Genomic DNA, 12,499 nt, shown 5'->3' with positions numbered 1-12,499 from the left:
TCCTTTTTTATTAAACTGTTTTTTCTCTGTTTTAATCCAAAGGTATTTCTTCTCTAATACTCTTATTGTCTCTCCAATATTTTTTATCTCTTCTTCTTTCTTTTCTTTCTCTTTTGTAATTCTTTTAAGCTCATTTTCTTTTTCTCCAACCTTTTTTCCCTTGAGTTGTTTTTGTTCATTCATTTCTTTTACTCTTCTAATTTTCTCTGAATTCGCTGTTTTAATTTCTTTAATTTCTCTTTTGAGCTCTTCAAGTCCCTTTTCTTTTACTTCAATTTCATGTTTGATATCCTCACGTTCCAAGAGAATATTACTTAATTCTTTTTCGTGTGTTGCCTTCTCCTTTTCCCAATCTTCTATCTTCATCTTTTCAATTTCTCTTTTTCGAGTTTGTTCTTCTGCTCTTTTAATTTCTTTGCTTATTTTATCTAATTTTCCTTTTTCTTCTTCTATTTTATTTTGTAGCTCTTTTTTAACCGCTTCTCCTTGCCCCCCTTCCATCCTTTTTCTCTCATTTATTGCTTCTTCTTTTCTATTAGTAAGGTCTGCTAATTCTTTTTCCTTTTCTTGGATCATTCGCTCCAATTTTTCTCTTTGTTTTATCATTCTTTCTCTTTCTTCATTCATCCTATCTAATTCTTCAAGCTCATGCTCTGCCTTCTTTCTGCGTTCTCTAGCAAATTGTAAATTTTCTCTTATTCTTTTTATCTCTTGGAATTGAGCGAGTTGAGTTTTCTTTTCTTCTATCAGCTTTTGGCAATCTTCCCATTCTCTTTTCAATCCATTCTGTCTTCTAATTTCATCCAAAAAGCCTGAACTCTTAGGTTTACTACCTCCTGTTAAAATACCAGATGGATCATACAAATCACCTGATACTGTAACTGTTTTCATCATGACCCTTGGGTTGAAACAAACTTTTTTTGCAGTTTCAGCATCCTCTGCAATAAGGACATTTCCAAAAACATATTTCATGACTGGACTAAATTCTGGTTCACATTGAACTACATCTAAAGCATATTGAATCTTATGTCCTCCAATTTCTTTTGCTTGTTTAATTTGATTCAAATTTGGCATTTGTGGTGCAATCTTGTTTAATGGGATGAATGTCATTCGTTTTTTTAAACATTTTTTTTCAACCAATAATGAAGCTGTAATATCACTATCAACAACAACATGAAAAATTTTTGGTCCTGCTGCAATCTCAAGTGCTGTAGAATACTTATTTTCTTTTGGAGTAAACAAAGTGACTATAAGACCTTTTACACGATTTCGATCAAAGTCAGCGCTTGGTAGAGAATACCTAAAACTGAAATTCATTTTTCTATTTGCCTCTTCAAATTTTCTTCTTTTTGCTTCAAGGTCTCGTTCCAAATCGTATAATTCAGATTCAACCTCATTTGAACCATTCCAATTGTTGCATTGGTACTCTAAATTTTTTTCTTCATTAAGAATTTCTTTTATTGTAGACTCAATTTCCTCTTTATTTACTTTGCCTGGAATTGGTTTTTGTTTTTGCCGAATGAGATCTTCACATTCTTTACGAACCTTTTTCATTGTGATAGTAATTCCTCCAATGATATCTTCTGATTGACTTAATCCATTCATTTTTCCTAGTCTTAGTTCTAATTCTTCAACTCTCTTTTCTATCCATTCCTTTTCTCTAATTAATCGTTCATCATTTTCTCCTTCATCTTCTAGAACTCTTTTAATATCTCTCTTAATTTTTTCAATTTTGTTATTGAGGCTTTTTTCTCGTTCTTTATTAGCCTCATTTCTTGTTTTCATAACCTCAATCTCTTCATCAATTTTTGTTGCTTCTTTTTCCTTTTCATCAGTGTTCAAAAGTTGTTCTCCTAAATCTTCAGCCATTCCATCAATTTCATCTCTCATTTTTTCAATTATTTTTTCATTGTTTGAAATTTCACCCTCTAAAATTTTGATTTCTTCATTTAAGTCTTTAAATTTTTTTTCTGCTCTATAATAATCAAAGGCATGAATCTTCATTTCCAAGTTCTCAGAGGCTGTTTTCTTATTTCTTAAGTTTACTAAAGCTTCTGCATCTTTCTTCAACTTTTCTCTTGATGGAGTGATTTCTTCTCTAAGGATGTTATCTATTTCCTTTAATTTAGAATCTTTTTTTTCTAAAACCTTTACTGCTTCTGCTCGTTTTGTCTCATACATTTTAGTTCCAGTGACTTCTTCCACCATGGCTAAGATTTCCATCGGTTTCATGTTAAGTACTTTAACAACTTTTCCCTGCATTATAAGAAAGTGAGGATTGTTGACATTCAATCCAATTGCTCTGAAAAATGTTAAAATATGCGATTGTGGTAATACTTTTCCATTTAACATATACTTATTTTTTCCTGTAACAGTAATTTGTCTTGCAACAGTGATTTGATCATACCCTTCATAACCCGTAGGACTATTTGCTTTGTCGTTATTATTAAAAACAATTGTAACAGTGGCTTTTGTGACACCACATTGTCCAGACTTATATATTAATTCTTGTAAGGTTTGTACACGCACTAATGATAAATTCTGAATACCCATTACAAAACAAATAGCGTCTAATATATTTGATTTTCCTGAACCATTTAATCCAGTAATAGCATTAAACTTACTATCAAATTTCCCTATTGTTGTTTTTCTAGCATAAGATTTAAACCCATCAATTAGTATTTCCTCGATGAACATTTCAATCTTGTCCAATTTAAGTTGTCTTTTTTTCACTTTTTCATTCACTTAAATAAATGCTTCAAAAAGAGAAAAAAATAACAAAAATTAATTATTTTTTTGTTTTATTCTCTAAAAATTTCCTATTAAAAAGTTTATTTGTATGAACAGATATTGAGAAGAAATTAATTTTGTTAATCTAATGTTCTTCTCTCTTAAATAATTTCTAAAGTAAATAATAATACATTCTCTTTTGTATATAAGTTGATTGTGTCAAACATTCAAAATGAAGCTTAGTGTGACTTTTTAATAAATAAAATAAGATTTAGATTTTACAAATGACTGAAAAATCATTTTTTATTACTTCTTATTGAATGAGTACTAAACTAAGTGAACTTTTCAAGAATGTTGTTATTAGAACAACTGAACCAATAGAGTTAATAACAGTATAGTTTACAGAAAATGGATAGGTTGATCAAATATTTCATAAATATACTTGACAAACTATTTAGGAAAATGTCTGTAATGCATCTCTAAAACTAAAACACTTTTAAATTAAATAAAGAAAAAAAAAGAAAGACACGACTCTGTTAATTATGTTTTTTAAAAGTAACAAAATAAGTTTGATGTTTGACTATAAAAAAATATAAAAATTTAGTGATATATCAAAAATGTGTTTGTGTTTATTCTAAATTTTACAAATACTCTTGTACTATTACTAATTAAAAGGATATGTAATTTAAATATTAAAAGAAGTTATCTACTTCATATGTACTTCATTCCATCTAGTCATTACTTAAATGATAATTTTAGACATCAAAAATAGAAAGAAAATTATTCAAAGATGATAATAACATCAAATTAAATTAAAATTATAGTTTTCATAAAGATGATTTGAAGTAAGTAATAAAAACTAAAAATCAAAAGAACTTAAAAAGATAGTCTATCATAAATAATGAATGATCCTTTACAATTTCCTATTGATGATTATTATTGCACTGAAACAAATAACTTCATAAATAACTCAGTGACAAGATTGAATTCACAAAATAACTCATTTGAGCCTAATCAACGAGTTCAAATTTTAACTAAGTCGATTGAAGAACATTTTAATCCATCAACAAATTATTCTCCATCAACAACTGTAGAAAAAACAATTCATTTACCATTATTAGAAGGAGAAATAATTAAAAATGAACACAAAGGATTTATCTTTGAAAAAATGCACACGTCTATTTATATTACCAACCATAGACTTATCTTATATTTTCATTCAACAGAAGAATGTATGACATTTCCATTCTTTTGTTTATTAAAAATCAAAACCACAGAACATAATGGAGTTTGTTATACATTCTATTTTAAAGACTGTCAAATTATTACATTATCAGCATATGAGCCAAGTACTCCATGTACTTCATTTGTTCAGACGATACGACAAATGATTGAGACGTATTGTCCAATTGATTTTGTAATGAGAGGGGTTGGTGGAAAACATGGTTGGAGTTCGTATAATATTTATAATGAATTTTCAAGGCTGAGACTAGAAGGAGAATGGAAGGTATGTGAATATAATAGTAAGTATGAAATATGTAACACATACCCAACTCAGTTAATAGTTCCAATGGATATTCACAAAAGTACACTAATGGCATCTTCTGAATTTAGAACTAATGGAAGAATACCAGTATTAACTTGGATTCATCCACAAACAAGAAAAGTTTTACTTCGATCCAGTCAACCTAAAACAGGTTTTACAGGAAAATCAGATGAAGATGTAACATTATTGTACAGAGAAGGTGGAGGTAGTTATATTCAAATATATGATTGTAGAGATTATTACTCTGCATTAGGAAATAAAGCATTTAAACAAGCTGGGTTTGAATCAATATCAGAATATACATTTTGTTCAATAGAATTTCTTAATATTCCAAATATCCATCGTGTTAAAGAAGCATTTAATGAGTGCTATGATATTTTTTTAACACAAGATGAAACAATGTCTATATTACCTATAATATATAAAAGTGAATGGATAAAATATATACAAATATTATTACAATCAACACAAACTGTTTCGAATATGTTAGAAAACAAATCAGTTTTAGTTCATTGCTCTGATGGATGGGATAGAACAAGTCAAATATGTAGTTTAGTTGAACTAATGCTTGATCCGTTTTATAGAACAATTTCAGGATTTGCGGTATTGATTGAAAAAGATTGGTTATCTTTTGGTCATCAATTTCAAACACGAAGTGGAATTACACATGATACAACAAATACATCTCCAGTTTTTCTTCAATTTCTTCATTGTGTTCATGTACTATTAAAACAAAATCCATATTCATTTGAATTTAATGATAAACTTCTTCAATTTCTTGCTGATGAATTATTTACTTTTAAGTATGGAACATTTGCTTTTAATTGTGAAAAAGACCGTAAAGAAATTAAAGCAAATCTTTATTCCGCTTCAATTTGGGATGATGTTATAAATATGACTGAATTTATAAATGAACACTTTATGCTCTCTTCTAAACCATTGACACTAAATACTTCATTACTTTGTATTAGTTCTTGGTTAAATTACTTCATTAGATATTCTCAACCTTTAATCTCACAGAAAACTCTGTATTAAATATTATGTTTTATATAACACATTTATTTTAATTAGTTTAGAAATTTTTGCTATTTTAAAAAGATTGACGTTTTGGTATAAATAATATGAACTAAAAATTATAACATTTAAATAAAAAATAATCAAATAATAAAACACCTCAAACATACACACAAATAATGCCAAAAAAGAATATGACTTTCTAAACTCATTAACATATAGAATTTATATGAATAAAGTTTGTTTTTTAAAAAGAGAAGTATGACTAAAATTTTGAGAGTCAAATAAATAACTTTTCACGAATAAAGATTCATTCTCATCAAGGATAAATAAAACAAAATCTTATAAGGATTTTATTAGTAAAGAAAAGAATATACAATTAACGAAACAAAAAAAAACCAATAAAGTTATATGTTTAATTCTTGGGTAAAGAAACCTTTCTAAACGGTAAGATGATTTTGTTTTGTAAGAAATTATATGTTATTGGGTTAAAATAAAGAAAATAACTACTACTTATATAATTTAGTGCCATCTCAAAATTCCAAACCTTGGTTGCATGAACGAACAACAATAAGAAAAAAAAATAAAGGAAAAAATTATAGAATGGGGACATTAAAAAGATATAAGAAATGTACATATTAAATATTAAAAAGAAGAGAAATATTTGTTCTTTAACCTAAATTGTTAAAAAAAAAGATAGGGTCTTAATTAGAGTCTTATTACTATTACTTCAAATATAGTCTTATACTAGTTATTAAAAAAAGAGGTAAATAAATATACAAGACATTAGTAATTGTTCTGAAAATGACTTTATATTATAATAACAAAATTCTATTATCAGAAAGAATGAGAAAATTTATTCAGAAAAATATGATTCAAGGATTGAATCTATTTTAGAATAAATAAAAAAAGACAAAAATATGAAACAAAAAGTAAAAATCAAAAATTAAAATGAGAAACGAAAAAATTACAACTTGGAAAAAAGAACTTGAAATAAGAATAGTAAAAAATTAAAAAAAATTAGAAAAGAAATAGAATTAGTCAAAGAAACTAGAAAAATATGACATAAAAATAGAATAACGAGATTCAAAGAAAAAGAATAGGCAATGTGAAGGGTTTTAACTATTAAATGTTAGAACGAATGCAAGGCCATACTAGACACTCACGACTAACAATGCCTAAACCAAATAAAAAGAAAGCCATAGTTATGGTTGATACATCCAAACTTGAAGAATTAGACATGGATGATGTATTTGCAGTTGAAACTGATATTAACAAATTGAGGGGGTGTGCCATGTGTAGTGCATTATCGAATAGAGGATATTTTTTAAAACAAAATCAAGAAAAGAAATATCACTATGAGATTCGTGCACTTCCTGGACATTTAGAAGAAAGAAAAAAAGTAGAAAAAGTAGCAAAAAAAGAAAGTGTAAGACAAAGAAGGAATAGAAAAAGAATGATTGTTGAAAAAAGTGATGATGTAGAAAAGAAAGAAACATTAAATGTGTCTGAAGAAGTTATTAGAGTTTCTCCAAAGTTAGATGTAAATGATTCAGTTGATTCTAAAAAAATTAAAACATTTGAAAACGAAAGTTCAAAAAGAAAGGTTCAAAAAAAGAGTAAGATTTCTGAAGTGCAAGAAGATAAAAAAGAAAAAAAGGTTAAGAAAAGAAAAGGTCTAGGTAATGAAGAAATGACAGTAACTTTAAATCTTGATAAAGCATTATTAGGAATTGATGAACAACTTACTAATTTCGAAAATCTTCAAGACATTAAAGGTATAAGAAAAAGAGGAAGAAAACCAAAAATACAACCAATTACTATCTTACAAAATACATCACAAAGTACTCTTCTTACTACACCAACACCTCTGAATGCTCAAGGAATTCCTGTTTATAAACCAGAACGGTTACCAAATATTAAAAAGCCAATTTCCCAAGAAGTTCTTCCATGTAGACAAATATTAAATCACCTAAAACTCTTACCAGAAGCAAGTCCATTCTTAACACCAGTTGATCCAATTGCACAAAATTTACCAGATTATTATGTTGTTATTACACATCCAATGGACTTAAATACTATTACAAAAAAATTTAGGTATGGAATTTATGAACATATAGACGATTTTGCTAATGATGTACGGTTAGTTTTTAAAAATGCTATGAAATATAATCCACCAAGAAATACAATTCATATATTTGCATCAACATTATTGAGATATTTTGATGATCAAATTAAAGAGATATATGATTGCAGAAGGTCTATCAAAGTTATCTTTAATCAGGATGAACATAATTATTGGAATGACCAAAGAGAATGGATGGACTTTAAACAAAGTATTGAAGAACTAAAAGAAGAACAAGGAATTCTTCCTCTAAAAATGGAAGAAGAACGAGTTATACCACTTTCATTTGAAGAAAAAATTGAGTTAAGTAAAAGACTTGAGGAAGTTGAAGGAGCTAAACAAGAAGAAGTATTAAAATATCTAAAAATAGACAAAGACGAAGGTGAAATAGAAATTAAATTTGAAACATTAAATGAACAAGATTTGATCATGTTAAATAAGATTGTCTCACCTTGTAATTGAATAAAATTTCAGTTTTGTATAAATATCATTTTTATTTTTTTTTTTTAATTAAGTTAAAAATAATTTTAATTAAAGAAAAAAAGAAAAATCCTTTAAACAATTTAATAAAAGACTTATTTACAAGTTATTAGGAAAGATGTAAAAAATGGTTTTGAGAATACAACAATCAATCAATAAGAAATAAGTAATAGCTATTAACTAAATATCTTTTGCATATTGGTTTGAATAAAACTATCAGTATTTTCTAATTTAATATTCTCTATTAAACCTTCAGATAGATTTGGTAATAAAGTAAAAGAAGACTCAATATCATTCATACAATATTTATAAGAAGATGAAAGAGAAGGTAAAGCAAATTTCTTCTCATCTTTAGATTTAATAGTAATGTTATCTTGAGAATACTCACAAGAAAAAGGAGTTTCATTTTGTGTTGAACTAATTTCAAAACAATTTGAATCGGTACATTCCCATGGAGCTTCATATTTATGTAATTTCCAAACACCAGTTTTATTAACAGTAGATTTACCAGACTCAAATAAATTACAATGAATCATAGCATCTAAAATAGCTTTTTTCCATTTATTTGGGTTGGTTCTAAATTGACCTAATTGAGAAAAAAGGTACCAATGATCAACAATAAACCAATGGACATCATATTTTAATGAGAAATATCCATTTTTTCTATGAATTACAGATAAACAATAGAAAATAACTCGACAAATATATTGCCAAGAAATAACATTTCTTGACCTTTCTTTTAATAATACACTTATTCCTTTTTGGCATAATGGACAGAAGCAAAGTTTTAAATGATATGGTTCATTTTCATCGACTATAGGTGTTGAATCAATAGGATCAAAAGAAGGAAATATTTTTGAATTACAGTATTGATTCATTGGTATTGATTGCATTAAACAATAAAAGTTCTTTCCTTTCATTCTTTTTATATCTCTGAAATGATAATATGAAAAATTAAAAGGTAATAATAGGATAAAATCTCGTTAATTATTTTGTTCCTTATATCTTTTCAGTTTTACTTTTATTATAACCTTCTTCTGTTTTTTCAGAAAAATACATAAACAAAAATAGAAATGGAAAATATTTTCTATTTTTGGATTATTTTATGAAATTAACAACGTGTTTTTTGTTTTGTTTGAATATTAATAAAAATAATTAAAATTATTATAGAATTATTATCGTTATTATTTGTATCCAAACGAAATGTGAAAGAAAGGAAAAAAATGGTTTGAAATGAAAAAATTGTTTTGTTCCTTCTATCTAAATTTATTAAATATAATAAATTGTTATAAATAACAAGAATAAAAATAAAAAAAAAAATAGAATTAATATAAACATTGAATTATTGTTCAAAATCATGAATTAAGAGATTTCCATAAGGTTGAGAAATAATAATATATCTGTCATTACAAGTAAAACCTTTTATTTTATTTTCAGTTTTAAATAATGTTTGTGGTAATTTCATTTGATTATTAACAATCCAAGTTTGAACAACATCTTTTTCACTTGAATAAGAAATAATTTTTCTATTAAATAATTCAAATCCTTTAATTTGACCAGTATGAGGTCTTCTGTCATATTCTCTTTCATTTGTTCTCATATCCCACATTCTAATAATATTATCATTTCCAATTGAAATGAAATGATTGTCAAATCCTTGAATATCTATAACACCACCAATATGACTTACAAAATTAAAACAAGTTTTATTTTCTCTTTTATCTAAAATTTCTATTCTACCATTTTCTTTACCAATAATAATTATATTTTCATTATCATAAACACATGCAATATTATTTTGTATTTCACTTCTCCAAAGTTCATTTCCAGTTTGACATTCATATTGAATAATTTCATTTCCAATATGAAAAATAGTACTTCCATTAAACCCAAATTGAATCTTTCCATGTTCTTCTCCTATTTTTATCATTTTTGTTGTTTCTTCAAAATTTACATATTTTCTAATTCCTCCTGTTTTGTAATAAACATATAATGTATCTTCATCAACCCCTCTTTTCATACTAACTATATTTCCATAACTCTGCATTCTACTCATTTTTCCATTGAAGTCTATTTTCATTAATTTTTTTCCATTAGAAGCTATAATACCATTATTCATAACAATAACATTATCAATAGGTTGTTGTAATGAAAATAACTTTCCACGTGTTTTACCACAATTTCTATCTCTCTTACAAAAATATAAAAATTCACTTCGATAAAGATGAGATGTTAATTCTTTATTTGGATATCGTTTATCGAATGTATGTTTATTTATATATTGTTCATATATTTTTTTATAAATTTGGTTTGATACTTCAGATGTTAATGCAGCACGAAATTTTCTACAAACAAATGGAAGAACAAAAAGATCCCTTGGACCAAGAAACCAAAATACTTTAAGAACTGTTTTATTTGAACAAAATAATATAGGAGCATGTGATATTATTGATGATACAGTTGTTTCTTTGTCTTTAATTTTTGAAAACATATAAACATTTGCTAATAATTGATTTGCCATTTCATTTCTATTAAGAAGTTTGTTTTGAATAAATAATAAATTTAAACAAGGTTGTGAAAAGAATGCATGAATTGCAAGGTTCATAACAGTTAAATTATAAATAATTTTTTTTCTTTCATTAATACTAAGATTATTTAAACATTGTAATGTAAATAAATATCCATATTGTATTCTTTGAATATTTGAAACAGATGTTATAAATGCTCCACCTGTAATATTACATTGATTAAAATGTTCATATTGACATAATTTTGGTTCAGTTTGAAAAGAGATTATTCCAAAATTATCACCAATTCTATAACTAATACTTTGGTCAATAGTAACTTTATCACCAAAAAATAATGTTTCTCTGTGGTACGTTCTTATTCTATCATTATTTTTAATTAAAACTGTAATTGGAAAAATAAAATCCCAATTTTCAGGATGTGCAAATTGAGTCATAATATCTATAATTCTACTTTTAGAAATAACTTCTCCTTGAACATAAAATTGAGTACATTCAATATTAATTTTAACTCTAACTTTTTTATTTTCATGATAAATAATTTTATATTCTTTCTCTTTTTGTGTCATTGTATTAAATAAATTTCTTTCCATTTCATATATTCTTTTTGATTCAATATTTCTATTAAAATACTCATTGATATTATCATTTTGTTTTTTCATTAGAATGGTATTTAAAAAAGGAATAGTTTTCTCTTCTACTGTTTTTTCTTTAAATTCTTCAATAATAATAAATTCACTTCCTTCATTTCTTTTTTTTACTGCAAATATTGTTCTTTTTAATATTCCATTGGATAAATAATACCGAATACTTATTTGCATCGTGTCTGTTATCATATTTGTTAATTTAAATACTTTTGGAAGACAAAATTGTACTGGAAGTGATAAATCAATACAATATTCATTATTTCCTTCATTTCTTGAATAATTAACACTCGGGTCATAAAGGCTTTGATTCATTGGATCACTAATTAATTCAAATAATTGTTCGCTTCGTATATTCATTATAATTTTACTTCGAATAATGAAGTTTTTGGTATTTTTATATTCATTTTTTGAATAACAATTCGTGTAACTACTATAAATATCTATCCAACCATCATTTGACTCAATAATCTCAATAACCTCATCTATTCCATCACTAAAGTCCATGTAACTAATTTTTTAAAGATAGTACAATCCCTTTTGTTTTTAAAAAACAATAATATTATTGTTATTATTAACATTATTCTATTTTATTTTTTATTATTAAAAAATGTTATTTTTAATAGAAGTAAATTAAACAATAAATTTAATAAACAACTTCTCAAGATAAGAAATTTTAAAAAATTAATATATCCTTTTAATCTTTTTTTTTGTTTTTAAAAATGATTTTCAGTCAAAATAGATCAGTCGTTCATTAAGTTAACAAAAATAACTGCTTTGTATGTTAAGCACAACTAGTCCAAGTGATTAGTTTAAAAAAATAAAACAATTACTTTGTAGAACAAATAAATGAATAAATATCATAAAACCTATTAAATAAAATCAATAGAGTTGTTATATGATTTTTATTTTAATTTATATTAAAATTCCTCATTCTTAATTTTCTTATGATATGATTTAAAAATAAATCCTTATCACTCTATATTAAGACTAATTTCATTTATCATCAACATTCAGTTCCTTTTCTTCGACAATACCATATTATTAAATGTATTTACAACATAACAAGTAAATATAACTACTACCTTTACAAATATTTACTCTTCTATTATAATAAAATGATATTACATCATCACTAATAATAATCACTGATATTATTGCAATATTGATTAGAATATTCTCTAACCAATGGCAGAGATATAGTCAGATGACAAAGTGTAATTCAAAGCATAGATTCATTTTAATGTTTGTTTAATGTCTCTGGTGTGTCATCTTCAAATTTCCTGGTAAAATCAAAAAGTTTGAATTTTCAAAAATAATATAAATTATATGAGTTTTGATTTTGATTTGTTGTTATTTTGTTTAATTGAAGTATTACCTTATTTAATTTCCTTTTGTTAAACTTCAAAATGATTTCTTCATTATTAAAAACATC

The 12,499-nt window shown here is 25.5% G+C and overlaps 5 protein-coding genes across 5 annotated transcripts; 2 read left to right on the top strand and 3 right to left on the bottom strand.

The window, feature by feature from the left end:
• Nucleotides 1–60: 60 nt before the first annotated feature.
• On the bottom strand, nucleotides 61–2,697 carry ENU1_024420 (mitotic chromosome and X-chromosome-associated protein, putative; the record flags this gene model as incomplete). The annotated part of the gene is made up of 1 exon (XM_008857106.1): nucleotides 61–2,697. A coding segment is annotated over one exon (2,637 nt), but the record flags the coding sequence as incomplete, so codon positions are not given.
• A 934-nt stretch (nucleotides 2,698–3,631) lies between these two features.
• ENU1_024410 (myotubularin, putative) lies at nucleotides 3,632–5,311 on the top strand (the record flags this gene model as incomplete). The annotated part of the gene is made up of 1 exon (XM_008857105.1): nucleotides 3,632–5,311. The coding sequence occupies one exon, from the start codon at nucleotides 3,632–3,634 to the stop codon at nucleotides 5,309–5,311; it is 1,680 nt and encodes a 559-aa protein (XP_008855327.1).
• A 1,108-nt stretch (nucleotides 5,312–6,419) lies between these two features.
• On the top strand, nucleotides 6,420–7,877 carry ENU1_024400 (bromodomain containing protein; the record flags this gene model as incomplete). Its single annotated transcript, XM_008857104.1, has 1 exon — nucleotides 6,420–7,877. One exon carries the CDS (start codon nucleotides 6,420–6,422, stop codon nucleotides 7,875–7,877), a length of 1,458 nt encoding a protein of 485 aa, XP_008855326.1.
• A 194-nt stretch (nucleotides 7,878–8,071) lies between these two features.
• On the bottom strand, nucleotides 8,072–8,815 carry ENU1_024390 (hypothetical protein; the record flags this gene model as incomplete). Its single annotated transcript, XM_008857103.1, has 1 exon — nucleotides 8,072–8,815. One exon carries the CDS (start codon nucleotides 8,813–8,815, stop codon nucleotides 8,072–8,074), a length of 744 nt encoding a protein of 247 aa, XP_008855325.1.
• Nucleotides 8,816–9,237: 422 nt separating this feature from the next.
• Nucleotides 9,238–11,571, bottom strand: ENU1_024380 (F-box domain containing protein; the record flags this gene model as incomplete). The annotated part of the gene is made up of 1 exon (XM_008857102.1): nucleotides 9,238–11,571. One exon carries the CDS (start codon nucleotides 11,569–11,571, stop codon nucleotides 9,238–9,240), a length of 2,334 nt encoding a protein of 777 aa, XP_008855324.1.
• Between the last annotated feature and the right edge of the window lie 928 nt (nucleotides 11,572–12,499).

This window comes from Entamoeba nuttalli, assembly GCF_000257125.1.
Source record: "Entamoeba nuttalli P19 unplaced genomic scaffold asmbl_2427, whole genome shotgun sequence".
NCBI lineage: Eukaryota > Evosea > Mastigamoebida > Endamoebidae > Entamoeba > Entamoeba nuttalli.
Note: the sequence above shows the minus strand (reverse complement) of the source record. Positions and strands in the feature narration are given on the sequence as shown.